This window comes from Anser brachyrhynchus (genome assembly GCF_964034855.1).
Source record: "Anser brachyrhynchus genome assembly, chromosome: 1".
NCBI lineage: Eukaryota > Metazoa > Chordata > Aves > Anseriformes > Anatidae > Anser > Anser brachyrhynchus.
Window position 1 is genome coordinate 185,182,553 of NC_137694.1, and position 26,758 is coordinate 185,209,310.

Consider the following 26,758-nt stretch of genomic DNA (forward strand, 5'->3'; position numbering starts at 1 on the left):
TTTTTAATTCGTAAGTAATTGACAAGACTAAAATTGAACTTACTTATAAAAGAGGTTTCTCCCAGGTAACCTCTCCGTTTAAGAACAACATCAAGATATTTGGAATCTTCATTTACCAAATAATACGCCTTTTCTAAGGAGATCCATGCCCAGTTTAGACGAAAATGTTGATTCCTTAGCTTATTGCCTCCTACAAAATAAAAAATAAATTTATTCATTTTCATATTCATTAAAGAGTACTTTGTCTGTTGAGGTTAATGTAACCTGTATCCTGGGTAAAATATGTATCTTAGCTGGACATTAGAATTCCAGCATAGGTTTAAAACAAAGAAATAACAAGTAAAGAACTCAATCATGATACATTTGGTGCATGCAGAATACATTTACCTTAGATGCATACAACCTAGTCCCATTCATTCCAAAGTATGCTATTTTTTATTTTTATTTTTCCCAAGGGAAAATAACAAGAATTCATTAAATTGTATTTGGAATCCCTTTTTCAGAAATTACAAAAACTGTGGATGATACAAGCTTCTGCAGAACTGTATTTGCATTTCCAAATGACAGACTCAAAGGACATCACATGGAACTTCCTTGATATGATAAGACTGCCAGAAGCACTGAAAGGTCCTTATTATCCTGAGACCCTGGAAATGGCACCTACCATCTGCCTGCCTTTACCCACACAGCCTGCTTTCCAAATTCAATACTTTGTTCACTAAATCTAACAATTTTCGGTCTTCCTGGTTTAGAATGTATGGCTCAGAACTGTACGATTTAGGAAGAGCTTTACATGTCACTAAGAAATGGTTTCAATAAAATTAATTATCCCTGATCCACGCCACAGTTTATACCTCTGCTGATGCTCTCCTCAGCTTACAAGCTTGGAATTGTTTTGGTTAACCACAGTTACGATTGCCTGTGTCACCTAAGGAGATTTAGGGAGAAACAAATGGTCACTGGCATTCTTTTAAACTATTTATACTGGGATTCTTTTAAACTATTTTGTAATGACCTACCTTAGCAGTACTATGAGTACCCCAAACTGTGTAAGCTGTTGAAATCGATTTGAGAGCTAAGCTTTCAAAAGACCAAAAGATGTCCTCACCAGCTGTCACTCAGGCACAGCAGCAGTACCACACTCCGGGAAAGAAAGCAGACCCCAGAGATCCCTTCCAAGGTCTCTAACATAGCAATCGCACAACAGCTTCCCTGAGATCTTGCTGAACATGGATTGAGTGTCTGAGTTTCTGTGCACTCAGACAATGAGAAGTGAAAGCCCTGTATGGTAAGTAGTACGTTCATCTAGGGGACCTAAATGGCTAATGCAGACCAAGTCAGCATCTCTGGGTGGCACCTGTTGATGTCCATGGCGTCATCTTTAAGCTAAAGATCATACTTTTCTTACAATAATATAAAGAACCTTCTCAGTCCTCCTCTAACAAAAATGCCCAAATCAGCAAAAGTAGGCTCTATTTTTCAAGCCAAAGCAATACCGGAATACAAGAAGCATCACTCAAAGTTTTAGAGGGGATGATTTGGAAGTCATTTAACTCCAGCTGCAAAACACTAAGCACCAGCCTGCAATGTGAGCATGTCTCAGCCTAATTTCTCATTTCCAGCAGAAATTAAGCTGATGTGTCTACAATTAATAGGATTTGCACAGCTGTGAACCCAATAGGAAGTGGTCATTGGCAGACTACACGGGGCTTCTTTTAGTCTAAAAAAACAATCCAGAAGCAACAACTGTAAACAGATGGTACAACCCAGCTAAAAATGCTGCATTTCTTTTCATCTGGAAAGATAAGAGCTGAAAAGAACTAGCAGCTATTTCAGTGTCTGTAAACTAAGCATTTGTGCAACAGACTGAATATATCAAATTAGATTAACACATTTCTGATAAAATACAGCGTAGCTTTACTTTGTCATGTACAGTTTACCTCCATCTGTTCACTAATTTTCCACAGCAAAAAGGCATTTCTTGTCAGTGCAGGGATTCTGGGTGTCACAGATTAAAAAGCAGGACAAATCAAGTTCCGTATATCATCCTATAGGGTACGTTTGCTATTACTCAGGGGAATCATGTCAACTTCCACTGCAAGACTAAAACAACCTGTTGAGCTCAGTGAAGACAGATGCTCACTCAGCAACTATCTTCTGGGAATGCTGGCTGGTGCGAGAGCCTGTAGTCTGATCTCCTTCCCACAAGGTGCTGCTACAGAACAAGATTAGCTCAGGTAACATCGGTCTCAAGTGTTCAAAGAAATCCCTTTAGAATTAAACACTTCTGTGCAAAAGCCAGGGAATAAAATAACTTCCTCTGAACAGCAGAGACACATATCTATGCATTTCAGTTCACTCATGGCTTAACAACTGGAGGAAGAGCCAGAGGCTGGTTTTCCCATTCCAGTTTCTTCCAGTCTGTTCCCTTGAACAAATAGGCAACCCTTCATTTGCTTCCACTCTACTTCAAATATATGCCTCCATATTTCCTTATTGACCTGTCTGCTAGAAAACAAACCACAACACAACATGACACAACACAACACAGCTAACCATGTAATCTCTCTAACATAAAAACAATGGTACTACGTAAATGAAAGGAGGGAAATGGTCATGAAAGTGACTCCTTGCCCTTCCAGTCTTTTCATCTCAGCTGTTACAAAGGGAAGGCCACAAATGCACATACCAAAAACTGCAATAAGTAACCAAGAGCTGTAATAAGCATCATTATAAATCCAGTAACTACAGTGTTAGCTAAACTCAGCAAGTATCTTCCCATTAGTTTCTTGGGACAAATTGAAGAGAATATGTTTTGTGAGAAAAACTGTCTAAGTGTGCCACCTTTGAACACTCTGACCAATTTAAATATAATTTGACAGAGGTATAAAAATTTCTAGGATATAAAAGAAACAAAACAGTACCTATAGGCATCATTGCTGAGAAAAAAACACTGCTGCATGAGCTCATTTCTTATTAGCAATGCAAGCGTCACACTGTATAAACCCCCCAGCTGAAGGAAAAGCTTCAACCAGGGTTTGCATCATTTTAGATGGAAGATATTCCGACTAGGAGACAGAAAGCAATAGGAAATCTGGCATCACTTGTTCTACTGCCCACTGAAAATGGTTCAAATATCTTGTGGGAACAGGCACACACAATCTACAATGCACAGGTCTCTTACATTCCATCTTTAGTGTCTTAAATAGGTCAAACTTTAATCTATATTCGCACATAATTAGTGAACATATCAAGTTTATTATACAAGAGAAAAAGTCCCTGCTGCTAAGAAGGAACAGTCATGTGGAGAAATTCCAACAGCCAGCTACCAAATCAGTTCATTCCTGTCATCAATGCTATGGAAAATGCTGAAATACAGTGAGCTAAGAACCTAAAGAAAGCATGAAACTTAGGAAGCAGAAAGCACAAGAAAGGCAACATAAAAGATTTAAGTTTCTCTCAGATTTAATACTGTCTTTTTTCCATCTATTTCTTGCTTTCAGCATTTTTTTTTCTATTTTTCTTGGAGTAAAAACCAAACCAAACCAACCAACCAAAAAAACAAACAAAAAACACCATTATTTCTAGGGCCTCCACTTCTACAGGCCTACTTCTGCCTCTGAAATATCTACTGTTTGCCTTTTCAAATGTGCAGTACAAAGTGTCAGGTTTAGAGATTTACAGAAAGAATACAGATTTTTTTTAAATTTTTTTTTTTAAATTTTCCCTTCTTCAACTTGTGCTTTTTGAGTTTAGAAGTCTTTCCTCTAAATTAAGGGCCTTTCTACAACATGGTAGCAAGCACCAGCCAAACAGATGACCTGTAAAGAATACTAAGAGTATATAGCTTTCAGAAATTATAAGGTATCAGATTGCATATGCTGTCTTTATTTGGTTCCCTATTAAATTAAATCTGCCTTACTTTTAACCATAATATTTCTATAGGCAAATGAATTTTGCATTTCTCACTAGCACTTTTCTTTGGCTTAATCAAACTCTTAGCTGCTAGGCAAATAATTAAGGTACTACGCATCAGTGACAGCTTTGGTTTTGTTCCTCTTCCAGGTATGTGCTTGTACTACAAATACATCAGAAATTTGGAGAGGAAAGCCATTACCAGCGCACTTTTTAAACTAAACAAAAGAAAGGAGGGCCGAGTTACAATGAGGTAAATTGAGAGTAACTTTGCTTTATATCAGTGAGATGTGTTGGCAGAATGTTGCTATAGTGATGCATGAAAGCTGGTTTCTTGAATTTTGCCAGAGATCAGAGTGCAGCAGTGCTAAAAGAGAAGATGCGAATGTGCAGATAGATAGGACATGGTGCAGGGAGGCATTCACGGGAACGGAGCTGGCAGGAGTTGAGACACAATCAAAGCTTTGTAAGGAGGTAAAGCTAAGTATCTAGAGCAAGGCAGGCCACACAGTGACTTCATGACTGACTGAGGCTGATGAGGAACACCTTCCTCTGAAAAGCTGTGCCTGAATATGACACGTCAAAGAAGGATGCAACCCAGAACAGGTCTTCATAGGAGTCTTGTCAGAAAATTGGTCAGCTCTCAGAAAACAGTGGTACATTATTTTTGCAAAGGTCATCAAACTATAAATTTATGGAAAGATCTGGGATCTTCAGTTCCTGTTACTGACCACGAATAAAAGAGGAGGGGGAAGAGAGCTTGGTCAGCACAATTGGTTAAAGGGAAAAAAATATTAAAATGAATATTCACATTTAAGCATTTATCTTTCTAGCTGTTCCGTTCAGATATCTTTAAAAAGATATAAAACCTCTATGAGAAATACAAATTAGATTGTCAGAATCTTCTATCATGATGCAGAGAGCTCAGAGAATCACTTCCAGTTCTCTCTGCAGACCACTGGGCTCCATGAAGACAGTATAAAAAAAAAAAACAAAAAAAACCTGCATTAAATCTTGTCTCTTGAGCACTGGTGGCCTGAAGGGGCATTCCATAAAGAAGGCCTGATTGTGGCTTTGCTCTCCCTAGGAGCTACCCCAGAGCCATAATTCAGCAACAAAAGCATACAGCTACACCACAGGTTTCGCTTATTGACACAAATAGAAATTGATGTATCTTGATATAGATACTGGCTTCCCTGCATTGTAGCCATGGTGTAATCAGGCATAGATGAATCAACTAAAGAGTGCCTGACCCGTGTAAGTGTAGACACACAGACTCACTGTGTCCACAAGATATGAGTCTGAACAAACACAGCTGACTTGTACTTGTAGAGCTTTATGGTACAACATATCTACTCTCTTTGGTCATTAGGGGAGGTTGTTTATTGGAAAAAAAACCTTCTATAAATTCTTCCAGGGCACAAAACATGAATCAATCACAAGAAAGACAGGGGAAGAAAAAGACAAAATGAAGAAAATCAGTCAGAATACATAAAAAAGGCAATAAATTATAAAACAGTCGTCATTATCTTCACGATCTGACTAGTAAAGCAAGCACCAAGAAAGGAGTGTACCTTTAAAATTTTTAACTCTTGGTCTTTCCTCGTTTCCCTTCTTATCTGTCTTCCTGAACAGACCGCAATAGGAGGTTAATAAAGGAGAACCAGACCAGCAGTGAAACATTAACAGCCTGCCTATAGTTCAGGAATCATTGTATGGCATAACTAGAACAACAGCAAGGCATTTTAACAAAACACGTTTCCTCCCTCTCCGTCCAGCTCTCTCCAGTTCCTGCTACTGTTTGGTGATTTGTTTGCATGCCTGCGAGAGCTGCAGTCTTTCTTCCTTGGTTCAAAACATTTGACCCTGCTGGGTGTCCCATTCAGACAGGGTTACTGAAGTTGGCACTATGCTATCCCTTCTCTGTCCTATGGATCTCCTCATTGCAGCAGGTACAAAAAAAAACATCAGAAAAAGGAAAGCCACTCCTGAACTCGAGTTCAACCTGCAGGGAAAACAAAGCCACAGAGGCAGAAGAAAGAAAACAATCTTCCATCTTTAGACATCTGTTCCATTTTTTTATCCTCTGATAAAAAACCTTCCTTCTGTGCCAAGAGCGAGCCCCTTTCTTCTGTGCCAAGTCAACTTATTTAATATATACCAGGATAAAGTTACTTTACCAGTTTTATTAGAAGGAAAATCTGATGTGAAACACAGAAATCTTTGTCCCCAGCATCATGATTCCCTGTTTATCCATGAAGCTCCCTGTCTCCAACCTTAGCACTTCCCAAGTTTTTTGATCCCAACACTATTTGCTATGCATGATTCATGGTTTGTATAATTTTTTTTTTTCCCTCCAGACTACAGGAGGAACATATAATTTTAGGTTCTTAGGTGATTCTACTCCTGACTAACATAGTTAGAAAAAATACTGAGAAGATATGAACGCTCAGATCAAGACACGTTGTTTCAACAACTCTGATTTGCCACACTGAGTTATAGTTCCAGTACATTACAGCTCCAGGTTAAAAAGGCAAAGGTCTCAAGTACACCTTTTGTCTGCCAGGCTTCAAAAAGAACACTTAAAAAATAGTTGATAAATGTTCTTTGTTCAATCTATCAGGGCAGCACATCATATGCTGTTCTCTCTGCTATGAAGGATCATCAGAAATAGCATATCCTGTAAAACTGCCTTGATTTCATATAGAAAAAAATATTTGCAGAAGTGAAACATGTAAGTAAGCCCAGCACTTAAAATACATCCTTAGAATGTTTTGAAATTACTTCAACAATGTATAAACTAATCTAATAATTTTATCCAATTACAAACCCATTGAAATGCTCCACCTTTATAGGTCTTTCTCAAATGTAATACAACTGACTCCAATCACTAAAAAAACCCGCTGAACTCTGCACCCTTCTGCACTCTGTCTGCCACTGTAACTGAATATATTTGTAGTACAACCAAAACCAACCCCCAAAACTAGCCCCGAGTGATTAGGGACTAAAACAATGCTTTCTCTGACTTCCCATGAGAAAACACACACTTCCCAGCAGTATGGACTTGGCTTGCCTGGAGTGTAATTGCTGGTATCCAATGAGCTGCAGACAGTTTCCATCTTTCAGTAGCTTCTGTAACTCTTTTTTTGCTTCTGTTTTATGTCTACCCCCAAGTAACGAGTTGGAATGGCTGCATTTGTCACGGCTCAGACTAAGCAAATGATTGAAGTCACGTTTCAGAAAAAAATATTTGAAGAATACTGTACAGTGGCTTTGTTAAAAAAAGAGAAGGGAAGGCCAGAGAAGAGACCTGAATGTGAAAGATAGCTAGAGCATATTAAATTTTGACTCTAGTAAAATTCAACTAAGCGTAACTAAGGACGTCTCTAAGCACAGTCTGAGATTCATGCTGGGTTAATTTAAGGAATTCCCAGTTCAAGGCTATGCACAGTTCTTCTGAGGCAGATTAACCAGATTCTGATTAAGAGATTAACCAGATTTTCTTTTAGAGAAACTGTAGAAGCAAACGTGTACTGGGTTCAGCCACTGCATTTCATAGCTTTAAATTAATTTCAGTTTAAATCAGGTCTATATAAATTAGTTCACTAAAAGCCAGGAAACCTTCAACTCTATTGGCTATACTGAGAGGGTGTGAGATTTTGAAGAAGGAAAAAACAAAGCAGATAAAGAGAAGCCCAGTTTGATTCATCCAAGATAGATGCTGGAATACCACGTGTGGATGAAAGGCTTTAAGGATATTAGGTGGTTAGCTTTGTAACTGAATTCCAGGGGATTCAAAAGATCCACTTTCTGGTTTGGGATTTTGTGCTGTAAATAGGAGACTAGCTCTGCAAGATGCTGACTGCTTCCCATTTCTATGGTTCCAATTGTGTAAATTCATGAATTCAGTGCACTACCAAAATGCTTCTATTTGAAATGCTTAAGCACATAACTATATGCACTGATGAATCTTTGTCCTCAATGGAAGTGACAAGTAGCACCTTTTACCCTAAAAAGTTCAAGCTACCCTAAAAGTTCTTCAAAAGACTGAACAAAGTACAACTGGAGAAAAAATTATTCAAATTATTCCTCTTCTCCCTCAAAATACAAATCGATCAAAGTTTTTTTATTTTTCACAAAAAGATGGCCTTTCATTAATCTCTTTACTGAAAATATTGGTAGAGAAGGAATGTTGAATTTTTTATTTTTTATTTTTTTTTCTACAGTCTGCCTTAAGTCGTTAAGGTATATAGCTCAATCCACCCACAGGCTGGGTGGATTTAGAGCAGCTCTGAGGAGAAGGACTTGAGGGGTACTGGTTGATGAGAAGCTCAACATGTGCTGGCAATGTGCACTTGCAGCCCAGAAAGCCAACTGTATCCTGGCTGAATTCAAAGAAGCAAGGCCAGCAGGTCAAGGTAGGTGATTCTCCCCCTCTGCTCTCATCAGACCCCAGCTGGAGTCCTGCATTCAGCCCTTGGGGCCCCCAGCACAAGAAGGACTTGGACCTTAGCAAGTCCAGAGGAGGGCCATGAGGATGATCAGAGGGCTGGAAGCCATCTCATAGACTTCTCCAGTGAAGATAGGCTGAGAGATATGGGGTTATTCAACCTGGAGAAGAGAAGGTTCCAGGGAGACCTTACAGTGGCCTTCCAGTAACCAAAGGGGGCTTACAGGAAAGCTGGAGATGGTCTCTTTATTAGGGAGTGTAGTAATAGGACAAGGAGTAATGGTTTTAAACTAACAAAGGGTAGATTTAGATTAGACATTAGGACGAAGTTCTTTACTCTGAGGGTGATGAGGCACTGGCACAGGCTGCCAGGGAAGCTGTGGATGCCCCATCCTGGAAGTGTTCAAGGCAAGTTGCATGAGGCTTTGGGTGGCCAGGTCTAGAGGAAGGTGTCCATGCACATTGCAGGGGGGTTGAAACTAGATGATCTTTAAGGTCCCTTCCAACCCAAACCATTCTATGATTCTATAAAATATCTGAAAACATTTTCACAGGATACAAACATTTCTTATCGTTCTACTCAAAGTCTTAGCAACTCATGAGTTTTTTATTGCTGGAGGATAGATACAGAATAGGATTCACAGAATCACTTTAGCTAATACTTTCTCCCGAAAGTCACAATCTAGAGTTTGATTTATCTCATTTTAAAGTAGACATTTAAAATATATCACATGCAGACTAGATTTTACTCTAACAGAGCACTGAGTATTCACAAAAGAATGTATATGTAATACTTGATCTATGTATATATGTGCAATAAAATATTACATAACTTTAAGATATAGCAGCATTCACAGTGCAGCCAGACAGGTTACTAGGATGACAAAGGCCAAAAGATCTGATCTAAATCCCATTGATAAAATGGAAAGATCATCATACAGTTCTTACATAAAGATTGCTTTGGCAGTTGAAGTACCAGAAGTATCAGTTCCACATAAAGTATATTTACTAATTAATACAAGCCTGTTCTCAACACAAATCAGAATTCCCAATTTTTTCATTCTAGAAACACTTTCTGTCATTGAATGTCAACACGAGTGAGGCATTCATCACAGAATCTTCTCAACACAACTCGTAATCAGGCCCTAACCTCTCAGCCTGCATGCAAAAATCCCCACAGCCTGCATTGAAACAAACAAACAAAAAAACAAAACAAAGCAAAGCAAACAAAAATACATAGGGTATCTAAAAAAGGTGAACGTGAGCATGTTATGGGATTAAGGTACACCACAAAAATAACATGAAGCTATGCTGTGTGCACCTGATCTTGGCCAATATTTGACATCAAGCAGTTCCTGACAGGCTGGTGTTTGGAAGGAAGACCTCTAAAAAACACCAGGTGTTGCAGGCTCATGCCAAAACTCATATTATACTGTACTTATCACACAGCAGAAAGTGAGGCAGAAGAAAAAACTTATTTTGCCCTGTCAGCATTTCTAGGGTGATGAACAGGGAAAAAAAAAAAAAAGAAAGAAAGAGAATTGCATCCTCAGGAACAGCAGGTACATCTGCTGGATTATGATCTGGCAAGATCTGACCCACTCCCCACTCCACTGAAAATAGAGAGTATTCAACCAATCAGCCCAGCTGGCTAACTTTCAGATGCCTAAAGTCTGATGATGTGATTTTCATAGGTGAATGAAGAAGAGTTCTAAGAAAGGTCAGGATACAAGTACTCCTGAACCATACAGTAAACTTGAAAATTCAAACACTTTGAAAGTCTTCTTTGGAATATTTAAAAATAACAACCCCCAAAAATCTATTTGGTATAGAAGAATTATTCTCTTACTAAACAACTATTCCTGTGTTGTCATTAAACTAATTAGCATTTTGTATAGTCATAAACAAAATCACATCAGGAAAAGAATTTAAACTTCCTTGTGACTAGTAACAGAAAAAATACAAACATACCACTGAAGCTGTCATGTCTATCATTAAACAATGCCCACATTACCTAAAGCAGAATATCTTTTTTTTTTTTTTCCTAAGGATCCCCACCCTGCACCTCCCTCTGAAGGAAAAAAAACACACCACCTGGATTAGTAAAGTTTCATGCATGCATGGCCTGCAGCAATAAGTAAATTTATTAGATTTCTGGCAACACATTCTTAAAATAAACCTAATACTCTTCAGGTCTCTGCTCACTAATTCCTTTTGTGGCGCCAGACAACTTCTCCCAAAAAGCAGACTCCAGCTGAACTGAAGCAAGGTTCACTTCATTGTATCACATTATAATGGGTTTAGCTCCACTTGCTTATCTAATGTCCCATATAGGACTTCATGTTTGTACCTTTAAAGCAGTGCCACACACACATTAGCTCATAGGAAAACTATTGTCATTAGAAGTCTAATCAGAGCAAGCATTAAATTCAAGAGTCACAGGGTATCCTCAGCCTCAGACTTGAAACTAATTAATAATATCAGCAAAGTGCCCTGTGAGAAGTATACTTAAGAAAAAAAAATAGATAATAACACTATTTTAAGAATTTCCCGTATTTATGGAAAAAGACTCTACTAATTTCCCTTTCTTTAAAACATATTGTAATTTAAACCCCACTACTGCAAACTCCTTTACATGTGCCTAATACCTCAGTGCTTGCGATGTCATTCCCTTGCTTAAAGCTAGGGTAGGTGACTGGGTGCCCTCTGAAACTGAGGCCTTTAATTTGTCATAATGACTTTGAAATTGGTATGTGTGTCAAATTAACTGTCAAATTTCTCTTGAAGAAGTAGTTTAACTTTTTAACTCCAATGAATGCTGTCTTTGCAGAGATTTCCTCTCCATTTCAGACGACAATACAGTCTCATAATCTCAAATTTTACAGCCCTAAGAGGAAAATGTATACGAGAGGGATTAAAGTGGTTGTTGTTATTTGCAAAACCTACTCTAAATAAAATGCAACGGCTTTTCCGTTTCATCAGCTGGATTTTTCTTCTGTAACTGACTGAGCACCTATAGGAAAAGTATTCCTTTAACTCCCTCTCAAAGTGATTGAACTATGTTTTTTTTTTTTGTTGTTGTTTTTTTTTTTTTAATTAAGACTTCACTTTCACAGATTTGAATTTTGTCTCCTTTTCTGTTCTGGCAGGGCAACAAATAAAATGCCCGACTGACTGCAGGAGAACAAATGTCAGGTGGGTTCATTCACTTTTAATTCATGTCGGAGTCATTGCACCAGGCAATCTCAAATACTTTTAACATTATTTGACCAGAGAAACTCCTTTGTGGTACCTTGATCCGTTTTAAGCTGTGCCAACCCTATAACCTTTGGCAGGTGATTTAGTCCTGCCCAGGAACAGCAGAGTAAAAAACTGAAAACATACAAAATAAAAACCAACCATTGTTGATGCAGACAAAGACTTGAAAAGCATTGTAACTTAGCCTTTAGACAAGTCTTGTATTGAGGTGTTCAAAGATATTAGTGCTTCTGAGAAAGGAAATTTATTAATATAATTTTATTAATATATTTGTATTAATTAATATATATATTTTTTATATTATGAGGAGTTTTTCAGTGTTACTTGAGGAATATATTACAAAACAGGATAGCATATTCCTAAGGCAGCAATTACATTCCTATATTTTTATTTTACATCAAATTCCTATGGCCCTAATGCCGCAGTCACAGTGTGTATGAATGACAAGATGAGAAAAAATGTGGGAGAAGCCAAAAATTCTTTCAAAGAAGATTCAAATCAAGATGTAAGAAATCTATTTAAATATCGAAATTAAGTACAGGAGGGGAAGTACTTCAGAACTGGAGAGCAGAATCAAAACTCCAGAGCAGTATGACCTCTATGAGTCTCCCAAGGGAGCAGCCCAGACTCAGCTGAAACACAGCAGAGGGGCAGGGGACAGAAGTGACTGTGAAATTATGACAATTCAACCTTGATAGGACATGCTTCTAACACACCCTTTTTCTCTCTTTTTCCCTGCATATGCATGTAATCTTTACTCATGCTTTAAGATAGGTAGTTAAATTAAATGAAAATGATCTGTAGAAAACTGTATCTTAAAAATAGCATTGAATTTATGGTGTTACTAAAACAGTTTTACGTTTTTAGCACAGTTTTAGCAACTAATTTATATAGTATTCTCCTTTTACTCAGCTTGAAAAGAGACAACAGATTTAGATGTTATCCTCTTTCTTAATATACTACTAGAATACTACAATGTCTTGATAAGTGAACAAGCATGTTTACTTAAAAATCCCTGTTTATAGCAGGTTTGGTAAGCTTCTTTTACAAAATTACATACTGACCTTCAAATACCTACGTATGTTTTTTTATGTGCCAAGCTGAAATATATTTGGCATCACTCAGGCTTTTGGAAAATCCTTGATCAAGATTTTGACCACCATTCTCCCACAAGTATTCAGAAATTAAAATTCTTCAGCTTTTCTCCAAAGGCAAGGGAGGAAATGTTTTTGTCAACTCCAAGTCCACCTCCCACTGAAATTGCTGGCTATCGCACACAGGCATGGGTACCTCTGGGCTCAAGTTTACATTTTTTGACTTAGATTTTTTACTGAGGTGTGGGGAGGGGTGACCACAGCGGTTTTAACATGGCAACTAGCAGAAACATTTCTCAGATTGGAAGATGATGCTTCTCACCTTTTCTTGAAAAGGAGATGCACAGCACTCACCTGTCAGCATATGACCTCCGGCTCCCGTGTGTCACTGCTGTGGGTGACAACATCGCTGACACGTGAACCAGAGCAGTTCCCTGGGCTGGAGCACTGCTGGGGGCACTTGCCACGTCACTGGGAAAAATCCTCTTGCCTCAGCCGCAGAAACAGAGGCAGCAGCAATTCAAAGCATGTTGATGAGGCAATACCGAGCTATCATCACCTCCATCCTCCTTTTGGCTGGGGTTGTTAAACTTGTTATTGCTAAATGATTTCATGGCCATTCAAAAATTTATTTTCTTTCCCCCAGGAAATACGCAGTGCCCCAGTGACCTAGTAGGATCCCTACTACCTGTAAGATGCAGTAACATGCAGGGGACTGGGCCTGCACAGGGATGCCCGCTATGCTGAGAAGTCCCAGTACGGGTAAGGCTGTGAAGAACAGAGGGTACAACAACAAGGCAGAAGTGATGAGATGACAAAGTTCACCAGTTGCTCAGTGAGATTAAAGGACATCCCAGACTGAATCAGTCTGGGCAGCCCTCCTGCCAGATAATTATAGATGGCTACTGAAATCCTTCTAACTCGTAATTGCTTGGAGCTACCTGTGAAAGCCTCATTGTTTAGGCAATTGGTCCTCCCCTGGATGTCTTGCAAGGATCTTTTTCTCTCTTCTTGCCTTGATTATAGAGGAAAATTAAGGACTTAGACTCTCTCATGAATCAATCCTCCTAAGTTAGATGATAAATTATATTGAGTGGATTTCTTGCTCTGTTCTACAGGACTGAACAGGCGTGGTTGATTTAATAGGAGAAGATGAGATGGCAGAAGTATTCATTTTCACACAGGTAATTATACAATATATAAAATTGCACTGATTGTTGGACCACTCTGACACCTCTGGAAAGGCGTACACCTGAGCTTGCCTATGAAAGCTGTGTGACCAGTTGGTCAGGCTGAAAGCAATTCACTGCTGATCCCTCTGTGCAAAACAGTCTACTCCACATAAATGGACACATAAAGGAAGACATGGCAATTATTCCTTATCTGTTTAGAGATAAATCTGAAAAATTATATGATACATAAGAATGTTTCAATCATTCTAATATTTGCACATGCAACTTTAGTCATACTAATGCCCATACCCTTACTGAATCACATCCTCAGCTTGCTACCTGTCAAAGGCTTCTCTGTGCTAGGAAAGCTTTCCTGCTTTAACCCTTTCAAAGAAGCAAAATGACCTACTGGTCAGTCTCATCTTGCCACGTGGAAGGCTGGATCCCATTCCTAAGCTCTCCAAAGAAGTGTCTATCTTGTTATTCATTTAAGAAAACCATTTGTCCACCTCAGCCTCAGCCTCCTGCCTTTTCAAAGAAGGAAAAATAATATTAACTTTGTTTGTAAAGTCTATCTAATAAAAATGATATAAAATCTCAATAAATAAAACCTGGCCATTATTTTTTAACTGCAACTCCATCCTGCTCCAAGCCCTGAGCTAGTAAGTGCAGTTGTATCAGCTGCTTATCAGTTCAGATGATTGACAGAAATAGTTCCACCTATTCTTGTGTAACCATTTCTCTCTTATTTTTTCTGGTTATTCTTTAGGTATCTTTCATATCAGAAGAGAAGGGAATATAAGTAAAGAAACCACACTGCATCTCACCTTGCTTTTAAGCTTCTCTAGCCCAAACTTAGGTCTTCTCCAGCAAGTTTCACCCCAGCAATGATCTGGGATCTCTATTCCACTGTTTATGTATGTGGGAAATCTAACTGAAGGTTTCCTTTAACACTGTTCAACACCTACAGACAAGGAATGGTGCTAGAAATATGTGTCAGACAATTTTCACTGCCAGTTTTCACACTAGAGGGTGTCCTCACAGGATCTGATTTTCTGGACCGCATTTTGATAAGCAGAAGAACAGCAGTATTTAAAAGTTTTGTAGAACAGGGTGGAAAATCTCCCTGCATGAAGAAGGGCCAGGAACTCTGGACTATGGTTAAGCTTTTTCTTCTTAAGTAATTTCAGAACACAGCCACTCAAAAATTGCTGGAGAATGAGATTTTTACAGTATACTGTATGGAAAAGTTATAACCTTTTAGGTTAATTCTTTGCTCCCTTCTTAAGTATACATCAGGATCTGAGTAAAAGAAATGTTACGTATAAGCTCAAGGAAGCTCCGCACAACAACATATTGATTTCCACTACACTTACACAGAGACAGATAGATAGATAGATAGACAGACAGGTAGATATAATTCTCGAAATATTCCAGAATAAGATTTAAAGTTTTAGCATATCCATTAAAGGTTATACTATATTTCAACTTTAATGTAAACACGGTCTTTTCTTAAATCCTGTATAGCTGAGCAAGGCTGGCTTTGTAACATCAACTTTCCACTGTCTGAGGACTAATACAACAATTGACTGTAAAAGCTTCTGCACGGAAAAGCCTAGATACCTAGAGAAGAGTACTCTGGAGACATAACATCTGAAACCAGGCTCAGCTTGGGAAGTCCCTGAGCAGGCAGACTAGAATGTATCAGCAGGGAAGTCCTTACGCCTTGGGTGATTCTGCCATCAATGCGACACTTAATGCTAAAAGAGATAGTGAAAAGAAGCTATGGTGAAATCAAGAATCAAGGACAAAATAATTAAGGAATTTCATTAAGTATACTGATTTGGCATATCAAGAATTTTTCAGGAATTCTGAAATTGAATTATTTTTTCTCCAACTTGGCAGCCATTTGACATTCAGCATCTGAAAAGCAGGAAGGTCAATTTCATTTCATCAAGGGAAAATGATTATATCTTTCAGATATAACCAAATCCTTAAATCTATGATTTCTCTGCTCTATGTTTCCCTAAGATGACGTAGTTTGATGTTACGCTGAAAATAATGTATTTTCACTGATGGTCCTACCTACTGTTTTTCAAAATAAAACTACTACTCTGCAAGGTGGTACTTAGTGGCAAGGAACTATTCAGGCCATTCACCTCTTTTGTGCTCGTATTGTACCATACTTGCAGTTTTAATACTTGCTTTCTATAGAAATCTTTTATACCTCATATATTTCACTGCCCTTCAGACTTTATCTAAATTTTACTTTGCTCCATAATTCTGTGTCTTAGTGTCAATCTGATGGAATTGATTTAGACTTGATTTAAAATGCAGCCTCCTCGGTAGCTTTCAACATGATGTCAGAAGATCATTTTTTTCAGAGCAGTAAATCACAATAAAATGCAACACAAGAAAGTGTGCAAGGGGCGAAAAAAAAAACATTTGGGGAAAAAAAAAGAATAAGTTTGAACAGGAATTAACACAGAGGTTTTCAGTATCAGCTTGGTATCAAAAGAAAATAAGAAAGAGTAATTAATATACTTTTGCCAAATCCCTATTTGTTTACACCAAATCAAGTTTGTTGATAGAACATGCCCCTTCACTTAGTGTGCTAGCAAAAACACTGTTTACAGTATAAAAAAAACAGAGAACTGATATTAATTCAAACTGTGCAAAACTTACTGTGAAATCTAGAATGTTCTCTGCCATTTCATATTTAACATATTGGGCAAGAATTTTTTGTCTGTGGTTGGAATACATATCAACACTTATAACCATCTATTAAGTGATCAGTAACCAAGCATCCTGTGGAAATGTTGTAAAGAAACAAGAAAGAATTATAATGTAGTAAGTATAATGGAAAAAGAATTAAGTCTGATATGACGGGTAGATAACAAGAAATACACTTTAATGATGTTTTGAATGCAGTATCATCTAAAGATAATTTTATAGCATACGTACACAGACCTGAACTATTTCTGATATCAAAATGAAAAAATAAAAATATGCTATGATCAGCTTTCCCAAAACAGTATAAGATTACCAAAACAAAAAATTAAATAAATGTGGATATTTAAGTACACATCACGTATCAGTGAAAAACCACAAGATGTAGGGAGCTGGCGGTTGGCCTCTTCTCACAGATAACTAGTGATAGGACTAGAGGGAATGGCCTCAAGTTGTGCCAGTGGAGGTTTAGGATGGAGATTAGGAGACATTTCTTCTCAGAAAGAGCAGTCAGGCATTGGAACGGGTTGCCCAGGGAGGTGGTGGAGTCACAGTCCCTGGGGGTGTTCAAGGAAAGGTTGGACGTGGTGCTTAGGGACATGGTTTAGTGGGTGACATTGGTGGTAGGGGGACGGTTGGACCAGATGATCTTGGAGGTCTTTTCCAACCTTAACGATTCTATGGTTCCATGATAACATCTAAAAGGTTATATAACTCAGTTTTATAGCTTCAAGTACCCATTACATTTTTCAGTGAAACACTTTGTATGAAATGTGAAGTCCAGATAGCAAGTATTATGTATTAATTATACTGAATTCAAAATGACCCACTTCTCAGAATGTGAAAAATATTATGTGCCCCATTCTATCTCTTAAGAGCTGTGCCAAACATTCAATCCCTCTCTCCACCAAACACCATAAAAACACAACATTGGTGAGAGGCAGTGGGAGATCAACTGCCAAGGGATTATTTTGACTATTCTTCCTGTTGCTGTAGATTTTGAGCTCAGGCATGTTTAGGAAAGTTTTATGTGAGTCAATACAAAACAAAATTTGACCTTTTAGAGTTAAGCAGAATATTGGGGTCAATAAGAGAACAGTACGTGAAAACTTTCATTATCTCCCTAAGAAATCAAAATGGTCTGTCAAGCAAACAGCTTAGAAGTCTTTCAGAGATACGCCCAACAAGATATAAATATTCTTACTGTAGTAAGCATAATATTTATAAGCTTTAACCTTTGCCAGAGTATTATTAATAACAAGAGATGAAAAATTATAAGCATTTATGGTTTTAGTGAATATAATCTCTACAGCTCCTTCCATACTTAGGGCTTCAGCCTAATATTTCAAACACCAGCCATGAACTCAGGTTCAGTTTTCATTTCTGTGGTTTGAATCTGCCCAACAGGCAGTGTAAAGTGCAATTATCAGTAAACAATACGACTACTAATGTTAACATCAGTGCATGAAGGATGACCTTTATGGAACACCAAGAGTATTATTAGTGCTAAAGAACATTACACCTGATATGTACAAATGATTGACATGAAGTTTTTTGACCACTCAGATTTACATTACCCATGTCACCTTGGGAAAAATGTAGATTTCTTCCCAACATCTATGTATCCTGTATTTTTAACAAGACACATGCATTTCACCTGATAAACTTAGGACAGATTTCTTTGTACACTGTAAGATTTATAAAGAAAATTGAGATACTCTACTTTCACTGAATACTCTTTAATACAAGATCCAACATACATGAGGCATAAATACGTTCCTACACTGCAAGTTCCTTTCTCTCACTGTCTCCCTGTATAAATATACATATACAGAGAGAATCACAGAATGGTTCTCTCTCTATATATAATATATATATGTATATATCTTCAAAAAAAGAATTATATATGTATATGTAACTCCCTATATACACACACAGACTTAGGTAGGAATGGACATGCCTGAATGCTTAGGTTAAACAGTTGATTGAGTACAGTGTATTCACTCCATAGTCAAAATCAATCTAATTCTGTGTAAATTATCACAGCTTAGCTGAAACAAATGGATAAATAACTATTCATAAAGATGAAGACCTGGTCCATATTTTTGTGCTGTTCTGCCTCTGCCACCACAAAAAAGAAAGGATATCTATACCAGATGCTCACCAATAAAATGCACAAATCTGTGCACAGTACCATACCCACAGTCACTTATCTTTTTTTTTTTTGTGTGTGTGTTCACATTATGCATCAGCATTTATTTTTCATCATAGAAAAAAATCAACTCTTTATTCAGAACTGGTGGAATTTATGTAACAGGCTGAGGATTAATTCTGTTTAGCTGTCAGAAAAAACAAAACAAAACAAAACAAAAAAAACCAGTAACATGGATAATAGTTGTATTGTCAGTGACCACGTGTCCTGCGATGAACAAAATACAGAATCACAGAATCATCTAGGTTGGACCTCCAAGATCACCTAGTCCAACCTCTGACCTAACACTAACAAGTCCTCCACTAAACCAGATCACTAAGCTCAACATCTAAACGTCTCTTAAAAAGCTCCAGGGATGGTGACTCGACCGCTTCCCTGGGCAGCCCATTCCAATGCCTAACAACCCTTTCAGTAAGGAAGTTCTTCCTAATATCCAACCTAAACCTCCCCTGGTGCAACTTTAGTCCATTCCCCGTCGTCCTGCCACCAGGCAAGTGGGTGAATAGACCAACCCCCACCTCACTACAGCCTCCTTGAACGTACCTGTAGAGTGCAAGTGTGTTAAGGTCGCCCACCCCGAGCCTCCTCTTCTCCAGGCTGTGACAGCTGCTCCCCGTAAGACTTGTTCTCCAAACCCCTCACCAGCTTCATTGCCCTCCTCTGGACTTGCTTGAGCACCTCCATATCCTTCTTCTCCAGACCCCTCACCAGCTTCTATCCTTCTTCTCCAGACCCCTCACCAGCTTCGTTGCCCTCCTCTGGACTTGCTTGAGCACCTCGATATCCTTCTTGTAGCGAGGGACCCAAAACTGAACACAGTACTCAAAGTACTGCCTCATATTCAGACGACTATCAACCAAACATGGTGTTTCCGCCCGGTTTCGGACCGGGGACCTTTCGCGTGTGAGGCGAATGTGATAACCACTACACTACGGAAACTCCCATTTGAGGCTGTGGAAACTCCCGATGAATACTATAATACTATTATGGATAATAATAATAGTAATAATATGGATAATAAAAATATTTCACTTAATGAAGCACAGTGAAATACACCACAGATCTCCAGAGTCATGTCTCCTTTACTAATACATTCCACTCTATCAGCCCCCGACTGTAGGGAGCAGTTCCATTACCCCCCTGAACCTCAACCTGGACTGCAGCAGACTCCCACAGCCTACAGAGGAGAAATCAGTTCATACAGCTTCCCAAGGTATGCAAATAAAACTTCCCATTCTGCCAGTAAATCAAGACTGAGCAGCCTGTTCTTGGGTGAAAAATATCTACTGTTCCCTTCCCAACAGAGTAGTGTCAGGCAATCTCTCCTACCTTCAGTACTGCAGTTTAGGTTGGTATAGCACACACAGCTGTTATCAATATCATCTCCCATTACTCCCATTTTCACTTGGAGAATGTTAAGCCTTTGGGCTGGAGAGTATTTAGCCCTTGCTGGTTTCACATGGCTTGACCCACTTGCTAGAATCAGTAAGAAGATTGTGGAGAGCAATGTTCTGTTAAAAATGTGATGGTTATTAGGTGAATAATGCCACAAGCAGAAACCTCTTTTGGGTACCTATGGAATTCCTTCACCCTTTCTCTCCACCAACCATATAGCTCACTTTTGTAATCTCAGTCCAAATTGTTGCCCTGTTACAAATGATCCAGGTTGTAGACCTGCTGGTTTCAGTAACTGCAGCTCCTCTTCTGTTCTTGCCAGCAGCAGCTGGAAGCTTTCTTCCACTTTCTCTACAGGACTCCCTATGTAAGGAGACATTACTGCATTGAATTACACTCATGCTTTTGAAAAGCATTTGTTGGGATTTGTTTCACCTAACTTTGGACACTGTAGATATCTGTATCCTAAGATAGTTATCCTAAGCATCCATTATAGTCAGTAAAGGTCTAGTCACTGGATTAGGATTCTGTTGCCTAAAGATAGGTATTCAGGGCCATTTGAGATGCTTTAAGGTATCTGGGCCATCTGCACAGGGCTGGCAAATGTAACACAGGATCGACAAGAAACCCATGCCCTTCTGCAGGGTTAGACAAAGGTCAGGCAGGTTGCCTGGAGCTCCTCAAACTGCACTCAGTGCTTATGCTGAGACACGTTCAGAAACCTGCATTTAGACATCTAACTTTGGTTGTCTTCATTTTAGCACAAACTCCCACATTTAAACTTTTTTTTTTTTTCCCCTTACTGGAAGGGTATGCAGTTTGAAAAACAAATCTCATGTTACATGGCAGCTGACTTTACTGCTAAAAAAGAGATTTGCAAGCCCTGCCTCTTGGTGCTATATCTTTGAGACGAATGTGTGGACGTTTGCCTGCACCAAACAGGCAGCCTTAAACAAAATGGAAACAGGGTAGGGGAGGAATGTGTTGTTCAGGGCACGGAAGGGAAGGAGGGAGCATCCATCCAGTGCCAGCCTGAGATTGGCTCAAACTGACTATCAAACTACAGTCTTGAGACATAGCTTCATATATGCATTCAGCAAGCATAGACTAAACACTGCCTATGAAATCAGGAACTCCCTCTTCCCCCGTGGTCTCTCAGTCCCAGACTCTGCTCTGTCCCTTCCCTGGCGCTGGCACAAGCACTTGTGTGGCCATGTAAGTGCCACACAAGTGCCCTGCTCTAGGGAATGGAGCTGTAGTAGAAATAAATGCAGAAAGAAAACATTTAATTTTAATTTGGGTGATTTCCCTGACCCAGAGTTCATGACGTAGTGGTTAAGTACGCCTGTGTCAGTGTAAGGGAGGCAGCAGCACAGTGGCAAGTAGCAGGGGTGGAGAGAGAGCAGGACTGATGTGTTTGGCAACAATGCTGGCTCTTGATGCTACAAGTAATCCTCTAGGCAGTCACTCCTTGCTGGTCAGTATGTTAGAGTGTAAATCTGGTCATTATTCCAAAAAGTGGGGTTTCCATATTATTTCCGTTAAGAAACAAGCTCACCTCCCAGTATTATACCTGATATGGGGTGTAACTAAAGAACACATGCTTTCATGCTGGCACCAACCACATCAATTTCAACATGAAAATAATTCCCAGCAGAAGCCCGGAGCTGTGTGGCAACCATTTGAAGAGGCCATGAAGGTTCGCGGCTTACAATGCTTCCCATGAAAAACAAAGGGCTACAGATAGCCAAGCTTTCTGGTAAGGCTCCTTTCCCTCAGCCCCACAGGCCAGGACAGTAACGTGACAGGACAGAGCTTCCTGAAATGTTGCTATTGCTACTTTTGCTCATTTGTGAGACAGTGCATTGCATCTAATTGCCAGGAAAAAAAAAATCTAAACTTTTAAAAATTAATTCCTTTAACCTCAGTCTTTACATACATACCCACAGATACTTACCTACAACACACACACACGTAAAATGTATGGCATCCACCAGAATGTCTAATGAGAGTGTATGGTTAAAACATAAAATGAAATGAACAAAAGAAGCCCAGTTTGTTTGCTCTGCAGAAGACCAAAACAAAGGAATTTCTCTTTGATAACCATGCATCACTTATAGCAATGTGCTAAATACCAAAATCTCAGAAAGTATTAGGAAATTTAAAAAAAAATACTTTGTTTTTGTAGACCTCAATAGCTTGTGGAATATGTTAAAGGAGTCACTTCTGAATGCTTCTCTAACTGCATACTACTTACCAAACAATTCAGCATCATCAACTGCCAAAAGAAAGAAAGATGAAGAATGCAGAGCTCATCTGAAAATCACAATCTCTGTATTAGTGGCTACCTTCTGGAATGCTTCTGGTGAGTGCCCCGTACATACAGATTCACCCTGGAAACACTTGTGCAAATGACTTTTTTCAGCCTAATATACTTATTAAAGCTACTCATCCAGGCAAGTTGTGAATGACTGAACCAGTAACAGATACTTGATAAAAAATCCTTTCATTGTTTACCTACACATCAGAGAATAAACAGATCTGTATGACTGTGTGACAGACTTCATGGCGAAAGCAGTGAAGAAACTGCATTGTCTGAGTAAAATGAATTTGAACAAGTTCTTTAGTTTTCTTTGTTCCTCTTGGTCACATTACCGTAAATGTAAGTAACACACACACACACAAAATAAGCTTCACATTAACCTCTGGCACCGGTTAAACTATCTCAGCATTTCATGTTTGTTCAAGTTCACTTTAAATATAGTGATGTTTTAATAGTACATGACAGTGCATGCAAAAGAATCGCCATACTCTCTTGCAGGAAGGTCACAGGGAGTACAGAAAGAACCTCAGACCTGACTCAATTTCACTGTTTTTTACATTAATCTGAGCCTACAGTAAAGTTAAGTCTTGCTTCCTGCTTACACAGTAACAGTACGAGCACATACAAATCCATCTTTAAAGCACGCTCAATCTGCATGCAAAAGGTGACGGTAATTATCCCAGACACATAGAAAAATAAGTCTATAAATGAAAAAAGAGCAATAAAAACTGAAGCATATTTATGCATGCACTACATATGAAGTCCCAGCACGACATTTCAGTGCATTCTCTATAAGAAATATAATAATTAACACCTAGATCTCAGACTTTATTATTATATCATCTCACTGGTTGTGATATCATCTCAATGGTTGCAAGAACTTTATCAGAAATTTATCAGTTTATCTATTCACTAATTACAGAGTGATTTTATGAAATCTAGCAAAGTAGCTTTCAGTACCATTTTTAGCTTTTTGGCTTCTTCCATACATACTAAAATTAACAAGTTTGTATTTTTAAATATAAGAAATCCTGTGAATTTTTTTCCATTTTATATTAAAAATCCACATATTTAACACAAAATACCATTAGCTAACAAGGCCAACCACTGTGAAAAGGCTTCTGTTTGTTCCCTCTCTTCTTTAAATTGCGGATTTTTTCGTATAGTACTAGTAGTAGACCACTTTGTAATTTTTAGGGTGATACAGGAACATCCAGAGAAAAATCATCTTGTTCATCTTTTCTTAGATACTTACATTACTGGATGTCTAGTTTTTAGATGCACAAAGTTCAAGGAGATGAATCAACCATGGATGATGCAACAGCCATTAACAAGCACAGCACAGCACATGAGGATCAGCTTTCCCCAGCTAACTACAGCCAAGCCAGTCAGTGAATGGGAAGAGGACAACTAATTCCTCAAGTCTGGTCTGTTTCTCTTATTCATTAGATACGATGTAGGTAGCTAAATTAAGGCTTCCATACTACCGTCCCATTACAAGCTATTGTAGCTGAGATCTCAGTGTTTTCAATGTAGGCAATATATCTGATGTTCATAGAAAGAAATTTGAGCACAGATAGAAAACATTATTTTATGTACTACTATGGTAAAACGTTCTAGTATTTCACAGTTGATAAAACAATACACTTTTTAGCTTTCTAGTCTGCATTTTGTATAAGAATAGCACTGTACTGCAGAGCTCTTTTAAAGGAGGTTAGTAGCTAGCATGAACCTTGTGTTCTTTCATCAGAGTATTTCTTGAAATTAATCTTACTCTCATGACACAGAAATTTAAAAAGACACAAAGCCATCTTCTCAATGTAAAGGACAAAATGCTATTGTTAAATACAAAAGCATTTAACCATTAAGAAATAGGTAGGAAGAAAACATTTGCCAAATTGGCTACAAAATAGTAGATCTGAATGTACTCTGAAAAAAATGTGTTTTCTCGTAGATAGAATAGCTACATTATTAATAACTTCTAGACTAGTAAGAAGTAACCAGCTTCCCCTGAGCCATGCCATGCATCCAGGTATTTGTATTAAGTATGACTGAGTAGGAAGGACTATACTTAAACAGCAGGTATTAAAAATCACCTACATCTTTTGCTAGCCTGTAACTATAAGGTCACTTTAGAACTACCTATTTCTTTATATTTTAGATTTTCTTGGTAAAAGAAACCTGATGAAAATATAATGAATAAAAATAGGAAAATCAAAAATTGTGGTTAAAGATCAATGCCAAACTCAAAAGACTCTGAGTTTTTTGTAGGACTTTTTTTCTTATTTGATATTTATGTATGTAAGATTCTCAACACAAACGGAACATTTCCAAAGTGAAATCTGACAAATGCATCCTGAAATTGCAGAAGTGGGAAAGACTGAACAAGTAAGGTTGGAAATGATAAAGAATTACCTGTTCTATAGGTGCATGAAGCCAATGTTGCTAACCTATCTTTCACTCTAAAATTTTACAGAAGACAAAGAATAAGTTACAATAAATTTAAATTCTCATGAAGTACTGATTGTTTAGAAGTACTTATAGCTGCACAAGAATGTCAGAATCTTTTGTAATTTATCTCAGCACAAGCGTTTAATAGCCCCAATAAAAAATGAAAAGAAAAAAAAAAAAGCAAAAAAAAGAGGCTTACTTTTTTTTGTTCATTTTGTGGTCAAGCATCACGTGAGATACTTTAAGTTGCTAAATTGACAGAGAATGGTATCAGGAACGATTGTACACAATCCCTTTATCTTCAGTGGAATTAGGGAGAAAGCTCCTTTCTAGAAACATGACTGCTCTTTACGTTACTTTGCGAAGAAATATTCAAACTGTTCTCTAATTCAGTACTATATTAATCTAAAAAACATTTGACAAGCTTATGCCAAGAAGAGCCTGCTAACATAATTGCTGTCAGACCAGTGCGTTTTTGGCCATGAAATAATGACCACAAGGTCAGGTGAAGTTCAGGATTCTTATCATACATAGTAAAGTTGGTAGTTCAGGTAAATGTGTTGATATGCAGAGCCCTTGAATCTTTTCAAACCCCAGGAAAAAGAAATAGCAACATACACCAAAAACACAAAGAAGATGACCTTCTCACAAATTTTCCAACTGAACACAACACTTTTTTTTCTTTTTTAAAGAAAATTAAGATTAGTCAAAATTGATTCACTGTGGAAATGTAACCTTTCAGCACATCTGATTAAACAAGGGTTGTTGCAAACCGGTATGTTGCCATGACTTTCAGCATCACAAGTCTCTAAGTAGTCATGGGGATGGGGACTCCAGGACATTTATAACCCTAAACCAGTTGCAATTTCAGGCTCCTTAAAAAGGGTAGTGAGCCAACCTGGGAATCAGGGAATGTAATGAACTGATTAGACTAGAAATCAAGGATTCCTCAGAAAGCCCGGATCTGAGCAAACAACAAGGCAATAATACTTTAAAGCTGCACATCACGGCAGTGGACACATCACAGAGACCTGAGGCTTGTACATGTCCTTGCGAGTTTCAGAGCTGCTGGTTATGGGGTAGAAATATCAATTTTGCCACTACTGTTCTGCAAGTCATAGGCCACAAGCAGCACATTAGTTGCACTCTCAGATGCAAAATCTTAGAAAGCATTCTTCTTGTTAGGAAAGCAGTACAATAGTGTTTCCAATATGAAGGAAAAAAATAGATTTTTCCCCACATATAGGAGTAAAACAAATTTGACTTATCAAATTCCCAGCAAAGAGCAATCGTAATCTTAATGGTTTACAGTGGACACAGTGAAAATGCAATTCTAACAGAAGACACAGGGACCTTCTGTAAGCTCCTTAAAAATGTTCTATATACTAGAAAACTACTAAAAACCTAGGACCAGAAGTCTTCTTCCTTGCATGACTAAAGATGGCACCAAAATTAATTACCCATTATTAAAGTCATATACTTACAGCTACTTACTCACTTAATCTAGCTTTAATGAATCAGACCTTTGAAATCCACAAAAAGGAGGGGAGTTATTATCTTCAATCCTAATTACTTATGAGAATTTAATCTTGTAAAACATTTTGATGTCACATTGCTGAATGCAGTGGAAATGACTAGAGTAACACGCTATATAGTTATGGTCAAGGGAAGAGAGATCTGACATCCCTACTGCTACAAAAGTTACCAGTGAGGAAATCAGAAGAATAAAGGTTGCCTAACATACAGAGCTTTTTTATA

The 26,758-nt window shown here is 38.2% G+C and overlaps 1 protein-coding gene across 1 annotated transcript in view; it reads right to left on the reverse strand.

Moving 5' to 3' along the window:
• Positions 1-26,758, reverse strand: part of FREM2 (FRAS1 related extracellular matrix 2) — a 129,832-nt gene that overhangs the window by 55,969 nt on the left and 47,105 nt on the right. Inside the window, exon 3 of the mRNA XM_080603807.1 lies at positions 44-190. Coding sequence (XP_080459933.1) covers positions 44-190 — 147 coding nt within the window. The remainder of the gene's footprint in view (positions 1-43; positions 191-26,758) is intronic.